This window comes from Electrophorus electricus, chromosome 10, assembly GCF_013358815.1.
Source record: "Electrophorus electricus isolate fEleEle1 chromosome 10, fEleEle1.pri, whole genome shotgun sequence".
Lineage (NCBI taxonomy): Eukaryota > Metazoa > Chordata > Actinopteri > Gymnotiformes > Gymnotidae > Electrophorus > Electrophorus electricus.
This window is the reverse complement of record NC_049544.1, coordinates 2,231,507-2,248,731: the sequence shown is the minus strand read 5'-3', so window position 1 is coordinate 2,248,731 and position 17,225 is coordinate 2,231,507. Positions and strand designations below refer to the sequence as shown.

General features: G+C 40.8%; 2 protein-coding genes across 3 annotated transcripts; one reads left to right on the top strand and one right to left on the bottom strand.

Moving 5' to 3' along the window:
* The first annotated feature begins 81 nt into the window (after positions 1-81).
* On the top strand, positions 82-9,345 carry esco1 (establishment of sister chromatid cohesion N-acetyltransferase 1). 2 transcript variants are annotated; one of them, XM_027007276.2, is made up of 11 exons: positions 82-143; positions 914-2,888; positions 3,146-3,227; positions 3,702-3,777; positions 3,910-3,997; positions 4,086-4,217; positions 4,699-4,788; positions 6,304-6,447; positions 6,577-6,761; positions 7,177-7,271; positions 7,888-9,345. In XM_027007276.2, the coding sequence occupies exons 2-11, from the start codon at positions 915-917 to the stop codon at positions 7,992-7,994; spliced, it is 2,973 nt and encodes a 990-aa protein (XP_026863077.2). In that variant the 5' UTR covers positions 82-143; position 914; the 3' UTR covers positions 7,995-9,345. The 2 variants fall into 2 exon arrangements, with proteins under 2 accessions (XP_026863077.2, XP_026863078.2); XM_027007277.2 differs by having other exon boundaries at positions 7,177-7,973.
* A 1,115-nt stretch (positions 9,346-10,460) lies between these two features.
* Positions 10,461-17,078, bottom strand: fen1 (flap structure-specific endonuclease 1). Its single transcript, XM_027007252.2, has 12 exons — positions 17,066-17,078; positions 16,814-16,912; positions 16,474-16,576; positions 16,244-16,346; positions 14,962-15,025; positions 14,594-14,703; positions 13,136-13,272; positions 12,585-12,651; positions 12,350-12,481; positions 12,006-12,157; positions 11,332-11,446; positions 10,461-11,136 (listed from the first exon to the last, which is right to left on the bottom strand). Exons 2-12 carry the CDS (start codon positions 16,893-16,895, stop codon positions 11,059-11,061), a joined length of 1,143 nt encoding a protein of 380 aa, XP_026863053.1. The 5' UTR covers positions 16,896-16,912; positions 17,066-17,078; the 3' UTR covers positions 10,461-11,058.
* Between the last annotated feature and the right edge of the window lie 147 nt (positions 17,079-17,225).

The window sequence follows — 17,225 nt, the reverse complement described above, 5'->3', positions numbered from 1 at the left end:
TGCCGCCAATCCTGTAGGTGGCGACGATTCATGCGAGAGCCAATTATACGAAAGACGACGAAGAAAAGGTAAGCTCCGGAAGTGAAGGTAAACTTCACACAGCGCACAACAGCTGTTTATTTTTTGAGAAACAACAGCGATAAGTGAGTTTTACGTTGTTCTGGTTTATGTTAGGTGTTTTTGTCAACACATTTAATGTTTTTCTTTCTCGTATAACCATGGATTTCAAGCAGTGATTGGCAACTTAGAGGCTCTCGTCGTTTAATAGCTCATGCGTGTTAGCCGGTGGGCTAGCTGGCTTTTCTTAGCTCGGGCGACGGGACAGGTCAGGCTCCTAATCCTAATAAACTTGCTTCGGATAGGGTTCTCCTACACACCAGAAAAGCCGAGGAGAAAAATGAATTTCGCCATTAAACTAAACCTCCTTTCTCCATCAGAAGCAGTCTTATTTCTTCAATGCTTGTATTTCTTTTATTGTAATGAAAAGGTTAGCTACTAGCTAGCTGGCTCAGTCTTCTGAGTATGTAGCTGGCTAGTTACTTGTTAAACGTCGTAAAGGTGTCGTGATGGGTTTCATCCGAGACTTCATGAATTAGTTTAAGGTTGCCTCTTTAATTTTCTATTTTTTAACGTGCACTTTAAGTAAGTAGCTTGTTCGGGTGAATATCACAGAAGTAAAAATACCGTCACAAACCTTTTCTGCCACCTGTCAGTGTGGAACTGTTGAGACGATGTTGTCCTTAGGTTAAATATTGTCAAAAATGATAACCTATCGTGATAACAGAAGGCAAAGTTATTATAGACTATTATAGATTCCTGTACCAATAATTACTTAAACACAATATGCAACATGATCTGTAAATCATAATTTTATCGTTTATTGTAGCTTTATTTTGTATTCTGTTTTCATTAGAATGCCAGGCCCTAAAAGAAAAATGCAATCTTCTGAACCTCCAGTTAAGAAGAAAAGGGTGGATCAGAGTTTGGTAGCATCTGATAAATCTGGTCGAATGTATCAGATGCCCCAGAGGTCTACAAGGGCTGGAGCTTCACAAAAGAAAGATTTAGTTCAGTCCAAAGGTTCTTCAGGACGCCTGAAAAAGGGGAGGGAAGGGCAACCTCGTCGGTCCTCCAGACTGAAAACAAACCCAAAGAAATTGGCAAATAGAAAAAGGCAGAGAGTATCAAATACTGTGTCAAAAGAAACAGGCTCCAAGCATGGTGCTGCAGTTTCAGATACACCTGGTGACAAAACATGTCAGACTTTGCCAGTCCTAAAAAAAGGAAGCCGGAAATACTCTCCAAGAGTGAAGAGAGGTAAATGTCAGTCTCCCCCTTTGGAAAGAGTGAACACGGTGTTAACAGCTCTTGACCCTGTCCTAATAGAGCACAGCTATGTTCAACCTCCTGATTCACAAAGTGAAGAGACAACAATGCAAGACAAACGCAAGGCTGGAGGAAACGCGGGCCTGACGGACCAAGATCCTGCCGTGTGTGTTTCATTGACCGTAGAGAATGAAGCCATTGAAGCCATTGAAGCTAAGCCACCAAGCGTGATATCAGTTGAGCAAAAAGAGCTCTCAAATGATACCAGTGAGAAAATGCCTGTAAATGTAGACGCTAAGGTGAGTCTGACGAGACATTCCTCACCACCTCTCCAAGCACTTTTTAAAGTTATTCAAGAGACTAGCTTCAGCAAACATGGCTTTAATAGTAAAAATATCTCTGTGGATGAGCTTGAGGTGGTGAATACATGTTTCCTGCAGGATACTGTTCAGAGTACAGAGATCTCTGGTCCACCTGGAATAATGCAGTGCCCTCTCACATCAGAGATTTTTTTTAAGCTTGATGATATTGGGATTGAACACTGTGTGGTTGAGATCGAAACTGTGGAAGAAGTAGTTGAGGCTGAAACAGAGGAGGACTCAGTCGGTGACTGTGTAGCCTCCGAAAATAACCAACAACCACCCCAGGACTTGCAGGAATCAACTGGACTCAAAGAAACCAGCAGAGCTGTGGTATGCAAGGAGAGCATGTTGACTCCTTCCCTGCCACAGGACAGTGCAAAAGACTCCACTCAAGGTTCCCCTGCACAAGCGAGCTCTGAACCTCCTAAGAAGCAAGCGATGAACCCTCAGGCCAGAACCAAAGCTCGCCTGGCAGCACTGGCTGAAGAGAGGGCTGCCGCTGCTAAGAAACCGGCCCCCAAGCAGCTCAATCTCCTGGCTCTGTGCGAGGAGATCGCAGATGACATTGCTTCTGACACAGCAACGGCCAGCGAAGAAACAGTGGAAGGAATCGCCCCGTCTGATGACGTGAACCACAGCAAACTTGAGGTGGAGGATTCACTTCTCCCCACTGCTTCTTGTGACCCGCTTCCCTCTGAAAGCCCAACTGAGGACACGGTTGAGGACACAGCTGAGCACACACTACAAGAGAAAACCCCCACGAAGCGCTTCTTCCTCAGCCAAGTGAACGTCCCGCTCAAAACGCAAGAGAAGAAGAAGCTGTCCCGCTTCCAGAGACTGCGGCAGGTGGAGCTGCAGAGGGATAAACTGACGTGGACACGTGTTAAGAAGCTGAAGACCGAACAGGCTAGTCAGGACACCGTGAAAGACTCTGTGCAGTCGCCTGTCTCGGCATCTGCTAGACAAGACAGCCCTCCTCCCGAAATTGTCTCGCCAGCTGCGCCCAAAGTGGGACTCGGTGAACGCAGGAGGGCCCTCCCTGCTGTAGCTCCACCCATGCCCAACGGGATTACCAGCCCAAAGCCCAAGCCTGTTATAGACTATAAGGCGTACAAACCCAGACCAAAGTACTCACCGGATGACTTTGAGCTGGATGGACCAGAAGAAGAAAGCGGCAAGTCAGTTACCCCCAGACACGAGGTAAACACGCCGATGCCGATGTCATGTGCAACCTAATAAATGCACTGCAGTCTACACTATCTTTGACACAAGACCACTGCGATTGTAATGCTTGAAGTTAGTCATACCTATCGAAGAGATTTAATTTACTTCCACACATGGGTTATTAAATAGATAATCCACTCATCTCTTCAAAACAAGAAAAAAAATGAACCATAAATCAGATTGAACACCTTGGACCAACACAAGATATCACTGTTTTGTGTTTCATTTCATAGGGGAGAATGGAGCATCCCTCATCTGTGGCAGACGAGCCCTCGAAAACCTTGGCAAGTCAGGCATGTCCCCAGGGTCCTGCAGGTAAGATTCAGTGTGTGGAGGAACTCCCTATTCTTGGTCCACTATAGCTACATTTAGACACAATAGAAATATAATGTTTAAAAAAAAATTGTGAAATCATACCTTCTGATTATCTTACTGTTTTTTGGGGGGGGGGGGGGGTTACTTTTTTTTTTTTAAAACACAAGCTTGTCAGAACAAGTCTGAATTTCAAGGGTTACGGTTACAAAATCCATTTTGGTCCTACATAAAAAAAAAATGAAATGGAAAAAGTTGTTACTAGTGTTTGTTTATTAACAATCTAAAATAAAACAAGTCTTGTAAACATAAAATATTCTTATTACAAATTCAATTAGTTTGTTGTGCTCAAGACATTGACAAAGTTGTTAGTATTGTGTAAGTATTAAAAATGCAGTTTTAGTATGATACTGTAGCTTCAATGTGAAGTGGAATTATTTTTCTCCCCTACTAAATACACTGTTCTTCCTTTAAAAGTGTCTGCAGACAGCACACCGAAATCCTCCAGCGACCAAGAACAAATATCAGCAGAAAATTCACAGACCACAAACAGGTAAATGCTTCTTTGAAATGGTAATGAAAGTAATTTATTCTTTTTATCATCAGCCAACATATCGTTTGATCATTCTAAATTGTGATAAAAGCATTATTTTTTATTTCAATATGCTTGTACTTTTAAATTCAGAAGTAGCTGTGGATCAGACACAGAGCTTCATAAAGAGTTCAAGAACAATTTAAAGTCGGCGAATACAGGAGGAGAGCAAACCAGCTTAGTAAGTATAACTACCAAGACGAATGTGGATGTGCTCTGTGTGAGTAAAGTTTTCCCTAACTAAATAAAATGTACATGGTACACTGTAGGATAGGAGCCAGAATGCGTTTGGAGCAGTGACCTGCAACATATGTGGGATGCTGTACTCTCCCTCCACCACAGAGGACGAGACCCAGCACCTGCTCTTCCACAACCAGTTCATCAGCGCTGTCAGATATGTGGTGCGGACATTACACTGCCTATTACAAGATCACTGGATACATTTTGTCTGTGCACTGATAGTTTGGGAAATAGTCTTTGAGCCAAGAGTGGCTTTCTGTTATAGCTGCAAAAACTAAATAAGGCAAAATGTTGGCCTTTGTAATATTATCACAGAAGGCTACAGTATGTAAATGAGCTGTCCAATGAGTCAGTTTTTAATTGACCAGCATTAACAATCGCAGACATTCCAGATTTTTTTCTTTTTTGGAGATTTGATGAATTACAGCGTACCCGTTCATGTACAGCCCTAGCTTGTGTTGGCTTTCTTCTCAAGAAATCTTACTGATGAACTAGATTTTTGATTATCTTTGCAGACTTTAATGGAAAATGAATTCTGTTGTTAAATGCTTACGTTGAAAACATACTTGATGGACCTCTGCAATTTTCTTACACATACTTTGATCTTGCAGCTTAGTTCAACTTGAGTTGAATATGTTGCAGGGATGGAAGAAGGAGAGGATTTTAGGAGAGTACCCAGATGGCAAGATTATACTCGTCCTCCCAGATGACCCCAAATATGCACTGAAAAAGGTACTCATTCACTGCAGTTTTTATTACCACTACACATACACATGCACACTGATCAGCCACAATATCAAAACCACTGACAGGTGAAGCGAATAACGTTATCTTGCTACAATGGCACCTATCAAGGGGTGGGATATATTAAGCAGCAAGAGAACAGTCGGTTCTTGAAGTTGATGTGTTGGAAGCAGGGAAATGAGTACGCTTAAGGACCTAAGTGACTTTGACAAGGGCCACACTGGGTCAGTGTGTGTCTCATTAGTCGACCGGGTCAGAGCATCTCCAAAACCACAGTTCTTTTGTGGTGTTCCCAGCATGCAGTGTTTTGGCACCTACTGAGAGTGGTCAAAGGAAGGACAACCGGTGAACTGGCAAGAGGGTCATGGGGCATGCAAGGCTCACTGATATGTGTAGGCAACAAAGGTTAGCCCGACTGGTCCAGTCTCACAGAAGAGCTACTGTACCACAGATAGCTGGAAAAAGATTAATACTGGCTATGATGGAAAAGTGTCAGAACACACAGTGCATCACAGCTTGCTGCATAGGAGGCCACAGCCACAGACTGGCAAGAGTGCCTAAGCTGACCCCAGTCCATCGCTTAAAGCACCTACAGTGGGTATGTGAGTAGCAGAACTGGACTGAGGAGCAATAAAAGGTGGTGGTCTTGTCTGATGAGTGATATTTTCTTTTACATCCTTTGGACGGCCAGGTGCGGTATGCATCACTTATCTGGGGAAGAGATGGTACCAGGAGGCAGTGTGATGCTCTGGGTAGTGTTCTGCTAGGAAACCTTGGGTCCTAGCATTCGTGTGGATGTTACTTTGACAAACATCACTCACTTAAACATTGTTGCAGACCAAGTACACCACTTCAAGTGGCAAAGGTTTTCCCTAACGGCAGTGGCCTCTTTCAGCAGGATAATGCACCCTGCCGCACTGCAAAAAATGTTCAGCAATGGTACAAGGAACATGAGAAAGAGTTCAAGGTGTTGACTTGGCTTCCAAATTCACCAGATCTTGATCTGATTGAGCATTTGTGGGATGTGCTGGAAAAACAAGTCCAATACATGGGTGCCCCACCTTGCAAATTGCAGGACCTTACAGGACACCTCACAAGTCGCAGAAAGATCTCCTGCCAACATCTTGGTGCCAGATGCCACAGAGGCCTTCAGAGGTCTTGTGGAGTCCGTGCCTTGACAGGTCAGAGCAGAGCTCTTTTGGCAGCACGAGTGGGACCCACACATTAGCCAGGTGGCTTTAATGTTATGGCTGATCTGTGTCTGTGTGTGTGTCTCTGTATGTGTGTGTGTGTATATGTATGTATGTGTGTGTGTGTGTGTGTGTGTGTGTGTGTGTGTGTGTGTGTGTGTGTGTGTGTGTGTGTGTGTGTGTATATAATATAATTGTTTGTAATTACTTTGCGCATAATGTCATTGTTCATTCACTGGTTATGTTACTGGTATTTTGCTGTTGGCTAAACAGCTCCAGTAAAATAGGCTAGTGTATTTTTTTCCTATTCAAGGTGGAGGAGATTAGAGAAATGGTGGACAATGACCTGGGCTTCCAGCAAGTGGAGACTAAGGTCCCTTCCCAAACCAAAACTTTTCTCTTCATTTCAAATGACAAGAAGGTGGCTGGGTGCCTGATTGCTGAGCACATTCAGGAGGTCAGTTGCCATCTATTTATCGATCAAAGTTCAGCCTTTTGTGTTGACAGTAAAAACAACAGCTTTTTTTGGTGTGTGTTCATGGTAACTGCTGAAGGGCTAAGATGATGATACTGGTTTTATGTGTAGGGCTACAGGGTGATAGAGGAGCCACTGCCAGAGGGTTCAGAGGGGGAGAAGGTGATGTATGAGCGTCAGAGGGCATGGTGCTGCTCTATTGTCCCAGAGCCGGCCGTATGTGGGATCAGCCGTATCTGGGTTTTCAGCATGATGAGGCGGAGAGGCATCGCCTCGCGTATGATCGAGTGCCTGAGGTACGCAGTGCTCTTCCTTTCATCAGGGAGCAGTAACTGTTGCATCATTGCAGCAGTAATTTTAGTGAATTTTCCTCACAATTAAAATGAATACTGCATGCTGCCGCAATCAATCTCATTTACAAAATTTTCCACTTAACTCAAATGTATATGATCAGGCTGGACATATTTAAATGTTTCCTGTATTAGTTTTGCACCAACAGGAAGGACATTACACAAATGTCCTTGCAACTGCAATGGAACACATTTCTCTTGAAGTTATTATTGCAGCATGTAGCCACTAGATAGTGTGATATTTTGATACGGTGTGTCCTTTTAAAAGAAAAACTATTTAAACATGACCAAAACTGAATGTTTCTTCCTCTGTAATGTAACTGTCATTCATACCACAGTTTTTGCTTTCTTTCAATTTCAGGAACAATTTCATCTATGGATCTCATTTGAGCAAAGATGAGATTGCTTTCTCTGACCCCACACCCGATGGCAAGCTTTTTGCTACACATTACTGTGGTACATCACAATTTCTGGTGTATAACTTTGTCAGTGGGACACGCTTGACCTGACACTATTTGCATATGGACACAATACTCCCACAGAGTCCCCGGTCCCCCCCCAAACACACAACAGACTAAGAACAGTTTCAAACAAGCCAGTGTTGCATCCAAACACAGAATGATGAGAGCACCCTGAGGACATTAACAGGTTTTAGTTATGCCCATATTTAACAGCCTTTTTAAAATGAGGTTGATTTGGATCTAGGTTTTTTTTTTTTTATATCCTAATGGACAGAGTTATATGGACAGTGAGAAGCTAATCCAAGATCTATGATATGCTAAGTAAGTAATTTTTCCATCTGAATGAGGTTTATTACCTCTCTTCTGAAGGCACACAATGCAGTTATGCAATCATGTCATCTACCCCCTTGCAAGACCAACCAACATGGAAATTTGCCTTGAGTGAGGCTCGGCAGTAGTGTTAAGATATTGTTTTGTTTGGGTAAAAACACTGATGCTGTTCTCTCAGGTTTAGTTGGAAGTGGATTTTAGGATTTACCATATGTAGAAGAAGCCATTTTGTCTAGAGCACAGTTATAAATTCAGTGTTTACTTATCCTCTTTTAACACAGGGGAAAAATGTATGAACTCTACTGCTGCAAGCAATGTCTCTCCTTCGAGGCTTCCTTACAACAGACCCTTCTCAACAACAGAACCCTTCTTTTTGATCTCAGGTTGAAAATCAACTGAAAATCGGAAAATCGTTTGAGGCTAGTTTTTTTTTTTTTTCCAAGCGTTTAAGCATATGTTAAAACTGTTTGCACATGAAATTTCAGTATTACAATATAGCACTGTAAATTGGAAAATTGAAAAAAATGCCTAAACCAATCAATGACTAGCTTATGAATTTTTGCACCAGCAAAACATTTTTTACACATGCTAAATGCTTTAGTCCATTTTGATTCTGTTTGGCTCTTCCTTGCAACTACTTTCAGAGCATATTTTTTTATGCAGTGTATCCTAGTTGGACTTCATTGAGATTTTATATGCATGGCATTTGGCAATGAAAGCAATAGATACCATTTTCTGCTAATAATTTCAGTTATCACTATAAGTACAGTACAAGCTGTACTAAATACAACCACCCACCCACCCCGACATGCCAAAATGACTCAGCCCTCTCATTTTAATAGTTGTAGGTAATGATTTGGTTTTTATGTGCCAGTGTATTTAATTATATTAATTTACTCCAACAGCCTGTCTATAGAAATATACACTTTTATCATTTTGTAAGAACGTTTTCAGTGATGCAGAAGGGAAAATTAATATTAAAACGGGCTTCAGCAGCTCAGTGCCACAAGTTGTAACTAGATCATCCTGTAGCATAACCCTGAAAACTGAAATGCCCCTTACATTTTAAAGTCCGTGTCTGGGGACACAACCTTCAAGCCATAAAAAAAAATCCTCTAGAAGAAATGGGTCCCCTTTTCCTTTCTACTACTTGTTTCCTCCACCTACATCATGTCCCCTGAAGTCAGGCACAATTTTTGGTACCTAGACATCACAGCACAGCAAGCGTGGAGGGGAGAGTCATTCTTGTAACATGCCCATGATTATCTCTTTGTATTAATGGGAAAAGGAAAATGACCAATCAACCAATCAGACCATGAGCAAAATGTACTTTTTTGTGGATTAATAGTCATGATTAACAGTGACATTTCTGGCAACCCAACTTTTCACACATCTCTCCTATGGAAATAGTGCCTTAGCAGGTTGAATTACTCCGGAGTCGTGTCGTCGTTCCAGTCTCGATCAAAACAAGATGATCAGAAATCAAACAAAAATGCTGCATCTGGGATCAATTGATTACATCAACAACTAAGTTTCATGAGAAATAAAGCAGGTTATCCCAATACATTACTGGACTACCTTTTGATACACTTGTTAATAAATAAAACAGTGTCCTCCAGAATTCTTGGCGTTGGTTGTTAAGGGGGGAGGGGTATGAAAAATGTCATTTGTTTCTCAGTTTATTCTTTTACATTCAATTTTTTTAAATCAAATAAATATTTTTCCCAAAAATGTGTCAATTATGGGCACCCCTAGAAAGTGTTGTGACTGTCTACCTGAACTAATTTTAGTTTCATCTGAATGTCATAGAATTTTTAGGTGGTGAGCTTTACAAGGCCTCTACTCATCAAACTGCACAAAAACATTTCTGTAACAGGAGGCAATGCTGACAAATGTCATTTAAACTCTGCCGTTAGGTTTCATCATCAGCTGTAACCAAAAACTAGCTTTGTCACTAGAAAGATACAGGTGGGATAGTGTGGCAAATAACCTGTCCCAAATGAATGGCTATTTTTGCCTCAAAATGCCCTGGAAACTTGCATACGATAACATACCTGAGTCAAGTATCAAGTCCACTTTTATGGACTTTATTTTTATTTTGGTGCCAAGTAGAGAAAAATGCCATGACAACTATTCAAGCACATTTTAAAGATAATCTGTGACAAAACTGTTTGAATAGTTGTCAGCTCACACACAGAAAGTCAAATTCCAGAATCTTGAGTACATTTCATTGACCTAAGCGTTGTTTATCAATATAATTATTCAGAGGCTGCTTCTCAACTGCAAGTTCATAATCAATCACCACAGACCTGGAACTGAGAGCCATCCTATATATAGGAAAATTAAGTCTGCCAAAGAACCTGAGCAGCATTGCCCTTTTGGGAGACACCTGCAATACTGAGACCCTCTTGATTTCCACTGAGGAGTTCAAAGTCTTGTGCACAAGGCAATGCCTCCAGCAGGGATGGAGTCGGCAGGCTCACAGCCACCAGCAGTGACAAGAAGGATCAGACTGACAACACAGCCCTACAAATAATCATACAGATAATGGTGGACAGTTCACATGTTGAGAAACATGTTCTCATAGTGATACAGTTGAAGTACTTTGGTTCATGATGCCAGATAACAGGCAAAGAGGGAGAGAGAGATGAGCCTGACAAGTGGCGCATAAAGGAGCTTCAAAGCAGGCAACCTTAATATAAAAACCAACTGATTTGCCTACTTGGATAATAAAGTAGAACCTGATTTTCAACTCATCAAATGTGCAAATTAAGGCAAAAGCATTCCATGGAACCAGCACCCTGTGTGTTCAGTGAGCACTTTGTGCAAACCTTTAGGCGGGGAGACACTATTGTACCATTCACTTCATTTATTTAAGTACTTAAAATGTGGGAATGAATACATAACATTACTCCAAGTTAATAAAACATTGTTGGGAAATACCCAAATAAAACAAATTCTTGGCTGTGGTTTTACATTTCATCGCTTCTTTAGTCAAACTGGTCTGGAGTGGAGTAAAATATACAAAAGATGGAAAGATGGAAGTTACACTACCTCATGGAACGTATTTATGACATTTATTGTTCCATTGTTCTGTAGAGAACTATCCTATGAGGAAAAAAATGATAATTTACACAGTACACATGCAATCTATGCCAAGACAATTGTCTTTAAAGTCTTAATATCTCTTAACAACACTGACCGAAGCGCATTTTAAGGGCCAGATACCTCGGCATCACAGATTTCCCCAGTGTTCACCTAGTCAATGAATTTCAAAATATGAATCAAGTAATTTTAAACAGTTTCGTTTTTTTTCCTCTCTTTTCAAGGCAAATCAAATGATCTACCTTATTTAAAATAACTTGCGGTATTGTTTGGTTCCCAGTTGTATTCATACAGCAAAGCTCAGTTACTGATCCTTATGTCGTAAACCACGTCCACTTTTTACATTTTCATTTACCCTTCTTGAATTTGCCTGGGGTTGCACTCGTCTTCTGTTTCTTCTTTGCTGAACCCTTCACTTCTGGCTCCTATGATTATAGAAGAAAAAAAATATTTTAACTGGCAAAAGTAGTGCAGTAATGGTTGCACAAAACAACAGTCCTCATTCATGGCAGTCTTCATCCACAGACAGGCGAGACCTACAAAAGAAACTCGCATTCCTGACCCAAGCTTATTGTTCCGTTAGCAATATGTCATGCGCCATACGCACGGAGTCCACACACCTTGCGTTTGGAGGAGAGAGATCCCGTCACGGTAAAAAACGAGTCCAGCCTCCCTTGAGTGCTGCCCTGCCTGCTCTTCATAATCTTCTTAGACCCATTACGGATACGGTCCTCACTGGAGTTTAAAATAAGCAGAAAACAAACGGGGGTTGGGAGGAATGGTATACGCACACATTAAAGCAGAAAAGTGAACTCAAATGTACTGTTAGGTGTTTTCAGTGCTTTTGTGCTATGCTACTGAAACACTGAATTTCACACATCTAGCAAAAAAATGTTTATGGTAGTTGCCTTTATTTTTTGTCCTGCATTCCTGCTTATATTAAGACGACAGACACTTTATTTTTATATTTGACCATAAACACTGGTTGCAGATGTACTCTGCACCACACCTATCAATGCTAACAGCTCATCATGGCTGATACGCCATCATATGATGATCACTTTTGCTTCATATGCATCACAGCAATGGTTGTGTTCTCATTAAAAGTAAATTAACCTATACCCAATTATACATGCTACCAGAATCTGATATAGTCTGAGACAGAAACAATAAAGTCAGCTCAACTCAATATACACGCAGGACTATAGCACTCAGCTAGCAATAAAATCTTCTGAGAAACATTTAGAGGTCAGCATCCTCAAATCAAGGAGAGCTGTGGTGTGTCCAGATGTACCTGAACTGTTTCTCGGCACACATGAACTGTACCAGTCCTTCCTCATCAGGTTCGTTCCACTTCAGTTCCACAGTGGAGCAGTCCACCACCTCGGGCTCCAAAAACAACCCTCGTGCCTCCTTGTACAGCCAGTCCTCTGGGGCAGGGTGTTTCTGTAGTGAGAAGACCCACATCCACGGTGTGTTTGGGGTGGAGAAGTTCAGTGTATCGAAGGGGAGGAAAAGGATGGTGAGGAGTCGCATAAATTATTCATAAATCGATAAACATGGCATGTTAACAGTGTGTATTCATATGCAAAATTATAACACTGTGGGAATATGTTAAGAGTGTGTGAATGAACCCACAGATTGGTCAATGTTCTCTAGGATTTCTTCAATAGAACCATGTTGTCTGATCAGGTCTATAGCTCTCTTGGGTCCAATTCCTTTGATAGTTCCACAATAGTCACAACCCAATAAGATACATAAGTCTATGAACTGAAGAAGAAATGTAAATATGAATGAAGTGAACAGATAAGAGGAACGTGACAATTCTATGCAGAAATTCAAATTATAAGCAGCTGTTGGAAAGACGTCTTACCTGTTGATGTGTCATGCCCATATCCTGAAGAATGCGATTGAAATGAAACTCCTGGATGGGAAGTTTCCTGGAGATTAAAAGCAAATTCAGTTAATCTCATAGGTTTAAAGATAGAAAGTGATAATGAAAACTTTGGCTAAACTGTTTTTATTTCCTGATGGTTTTCTGCAAAATATCTATTCTGAGACAACACCTTCAAAATGTCCCCAAATTACCACTGGACAACTAATCATCATTCTAGGATTCTACGTATGTAGAAGTTTCAACACACTGCCATGCCAAGTACTGTAAGATCCCTTAAAGCAATTAAAATGTCCCTTGTCATTTAATTATATGAGCACCATAGTTATTTCAATAGGAAATAACTAAAAATGCATCTCCAAACAAAACATCTGACATTTTACTTACTTATTTTGTTTGTTACTTTGTGGGGGGCCCGGGGTTGTACTAGACCCATGACAAGATTACTGAAAACCCCTTTTCTAGAAGGTATCTAATATTAAATGACTCAAAATCAAAAAACAAAAAATAGTTCTTCAAGCTAAACATACTTAGCTTCACTTGCAGTCAAGTGTCTCAACAGAACATTCGTTCCAAAGGTTAAGCCATCCATATCTTCTGTTGCCGTGGCAAACACTTTTCCCGCCTTTACTAGAGCCGCACAGCTGGCCTCTGCTTCACATGGGGCCTGGACGAGAATTTGACCAATTTTCATTCGTTCTGTGTATGTCGAAACCTAAAAGCCCTATTTATAACAGTCATTCAGTTTATCATCATCATCATCATCAATCTTCTTAAGTCAAAACCTTTACTAAACTTCTAAAATATATTTTGTTTGTGCCACCAGGGCATTAGACACCGATTGGCCACTTTTTTAGAGATGCGATGGACCTGCTTTGGCCATCGGAACTTCAGCAGTTTGTTGTGTACATTCCACGAGGTGTTGAAATTGTTCTGCTAATGCAGACAGGACAGCTTCTCGCAGTTGCCGCAAATTAGATGGAGATACTGGCATGAACAACCCTTTCTACCTTGTCACAGAGATGTTCAATAGGATTAAGATCTGGGGACTGTGAAAGCCAGGGAAGCAAGGAAAACATGCTGTCATGTTCCTGGAAACAATCCATGACCATACAACCCTTGTGGTATTGTTCTTTGTCCTGATTAAAGTGTCATTAGGTAAGTCCTGTTGTCCAAATGTCCATCCACAGGTAACAAGAGGACCCAAGGTGTGACAAGAAAGCATTCCCCACACAATTACTCCACCTCCACGAGTACAAACTGTTGACACCTGACAGGAAAGGCTCATCAATTCATGCTGCCTGCGCCAAATTCTGACCGATCAGCATGATGCATGATCCAGAACTCTGGATTCATCTGTCCAGGCAATGTTTTTCCAGTAGTCGGCAATCCAATTTTTGCAGTTATATTGCCCACTGGAAATTTGCCTTTGTGTGTCCCTTAGGCAGCTGTTGTGGCCTGTCTGTTTTGAGGAATGACAAGTTGTGCATACAGATACACTAGCTGGAGCACCAGAGTTGAATTCTGCAGTAGTTTGCGTCACTGTGCACCAAATGTTCATCAGAACGATTCTCAACATCCTCCTCTGTCACCTTTCGGAGATGAGTTGTTTACATTAACAGTCCATATCCATTTCACTGGATGTTTTTCTTTGTATACTCAACGCCGTTGCATGAGAAAAAGCCACAAGGTTGACCGTTTTTGAAACACTGGCCCTGGCACTGGCACTGGCACTGGCCCTGGTACCAACGGCCACACTTCATTCGAAGTCACTCCGATCGCTCGATTTGCCCATCAGGTGGGGATTCACACTGAAACTGATCCACGGAAAACTTGCTCACCTGATTTTAATCTGCATACAGGCGTCACATGTCTAATTTGCATACAGGGAAGTTCCAATGTTGAAAGGGCGGGTGTCTCTAATAAAGTGGCAATTCAGTGTATGTAGGCATAATGCATTTTAACATTAACCTGGAAACAAACAGTACCTCAATATAGGGCACTCCCATTAGTTTGAGAAGGTTTTTGCACTCCTCATTGTGTTGCTTGGTGACCTTCACAAGACGTTTGCTGAACTTATCAATGTTCTCCTGTTCACCTGAGAGTCAAAACAATGGAAAGTTATTCTCATTTTTGTTTTAAAAAAAGGGGGGAAAAAAAGCCACAGAGAAACAAAGTAGAAATGTGATCAGATGAGGGTGCCTAACCTTCCTGTTGGAAATCTATCCACTGGAGTATAGTTCAAGGGCAAATATACTAGACCTGAACATAACAGTCAGATGTGATGTGAATCAACTTGGCTCCAGCTATGGAAGTGCAGGGCTGGGTACCTGTGATGAGGGTTCTGCTGTCATACCTGTTTCTTGAGCCTGAGCGAGCAGTTTTTCAGCTTCAGCTCTTCTTTCCCCTCTCTTCTCTAACTGGAAACAGGACCAAAGGTTACATGAGAAAATGAGTTAAGTAGGGTTCTGGCTAGTAGCATCTCGCTTCCTTTTATGCTAGTTTAAAAAAAAAAAAAAAAAAAAAGTCTGTAAGTAACTGGACAGGAACATTTTTTGTTACTTTATCTGTACTCCAGTATATTTGTCTTGAATCAAAGCAGTGACTATAATCTTAAACAACAGTTCACCCTTAATCCAAAAGGTATTTACTTCTGTATTGGTAAACCATATAGAAGTGACAGGTTTTTCCATTATAACACACTCTCGTTAAATAGGACCAATGAGTAATTAGACAAACTCATAAACCTTTGCTATAAAATCTTCATGTTCAGAACTTTTTTGCAAACTATTTGCAATTAATGTATGACAGATGTCAGCAGAGACTTGGTGATGGCCAGGCCCATAATGCAACCATTTTCAGTTTGAACATTTTTTGCCTTCCGTAACTTCAGGATAGGTGAGTGTTTTGGCTTGGCCAGACAAGAAAATTCTCATAAACCTTCACAGATATTTAAGTAAGAGATATTTGGTGAGTAGTTACAATGCTTCTGTACCCTCAAAATACAACTTGCTGCAGCTGTTCACATCACTAATGAAAAGTAGTAAGCCACATGCATGACATTTTACTGTGAAAGGAGTAAAATGCACGAGCTACATGTATTTAAATTCCTAGGCTTGGACTGTATTTCAAATCAGCACGAAAAAAAAAACATTTCATTTAGGAAAGCAATGTCCGATCGTATTTTAATGTGTCAAAATACAAAAACAATTATGCCTGTGTTTTGCATTTAGCTATGGCATGATATCAAATTCCTCTTCCAAAAATGTTGCTTTGGAACTAATAATCTTCAAGTTGCTTCTGAACCAAGACAAAAGTCTATGTAAATAAAGCAATAGTCTATATGTATCTAAAAAGCATTTCAGAGATTTATTTATACCGTTGCTGTCATAAAGCTTTCATAACGCTTTTCAAATTTGTCAAGGAACAAGATAAGGGAAAATCCGTCCCTGATTTCTCCAGAATTAAATTATAGATGTTGATCAGAACCTCGTGTATTAACTTCGGATAATATGGTATGGCTACTAAACCCCTTTCATCTAATCTGGAATGACTACTAAACCCCTTTCATCTAATCTGGTATGGCTACTAAACCCCTTTCCTTCCGCATGGACTATTTTCACAATTTATCGGTTTACCTCTCCCGATTTGAGCTGCGGGGGCTTCCCATCAAACACGTACACGGGTTTGATGCCATTATCCAACATTCGGATCGTCCTATAAAACATGCCCATGAGGTGGCTGGAGAGGCATAAGTAAATTGAGATGTTCGTGTCAAAACAAAAACGTATTTTAAAGAAATGCCAAGACAGTATTAAGCAGTAGTTGGGCTGAGTCAGCTACTGAGCTAACTAGCTGATAACGTTACCTCGTTGTCTCTCCATCTTCGTTCTGCAAAACGTTACCATCTTGTCTGACAGCAATCAAAAACTGGTAAATACACATGGACGCGTCAATAGCGATCCTCCGTCCTAAGTATGATTTCAACAGACCAGAGTCAAAAACAAACCAAAAGGTTGTATACCAGCTAACCAGTATATGCAAGGAAATATACGTTACATTAAACCCATCACAAAAATTGTCTATGCTAGCTAAAACAATACTTCAACTTAGCTAAAACAGCATATAATGGAAAATGAGCACACGATCAATTAGCTAATTATTAATAGTTAATTATCAAGCTGGATATATATGACATGCAAACCCACCAAAATAATTTTTAATATCTTGTTCCTTGATGGCCGACGGCGCCTGATCCGCTATTAACTTTGCTAGGCCGTGAATTCCCATTGTGATTAACCTTAGGACTGAGAAGAAATTAAGAACGATTGTAAATAGACTATTCCAAAAATACCAGCCTTGTTATTATATGAAAACACGTCCTAATTTGTAAACATGAATAAATACTATCGAAGTCTAACTTGCTATCGTAGCTAAATTAGATAGCTTTAACGCTTTACCTTTCGCGCGAAAACCTACTTAATAGGCATTATGAATCGAGTTTAACGTCGATGTTAACTGAAATCTACCAATCGATTGTTCGAAGTCGATTTATTTAGGCTTTCGCAGGAATAGGAACAGAAACGCGTTTCGCGGATTGCTTGATTTACATATAATGTT

What these genes read in the sequence shown, in the direction of transcription:
- esco1 (XM_027007276.2), top strand. Translation starts at nt 915, where the DNA reads ATGCCAGGCCCTAAAAGAAAAATGCAATCTTCTGAACCTCCAGTTAAG. An exon ending in AATTCACAGACCACAAACAG is followed by an intron (nt 3,778 to 3,909) that starts GTAAATGCTTCT and finishes TTTTAAATTCAG; the next exon opens with AAGTAGCTGTGGATCAGACA. An exon ending in TTTTGCTACACATTACTGTG is followed by an intron (nt 7,272 to 7,887) that starts GTACATCACAAT and finishes CTTTTAACACAG; the next exon opens with GGGAAAAATGTATGAACTCT.
- fen1 (XM_027007252.2), bottom strand. Translation starts at nt 16,895, where the DNA reads ATGGGAATTCACGGCCTAGCAAAGTTAATAGCGGATCAGGCGCCGTCG. An exon ending in TGGGAGTGCCCTATATTGAG is followed by an intron (nt 13,273 to 14,593) that starts GTACTGTTTGTT and finishes ATTCTCGTCCAG; the next exon opens with GCCCCATGTGAAGCAGAGGC. An exon ending in TTGACTGCAAGTGAAGCTAA is followed by an intron (nt 12,652 to 13,135) that starts GTATGTTTAGCT and finishes TTTAATCTCCAG; the next exon opens with GAAACTTCCCATCCAGGAGT.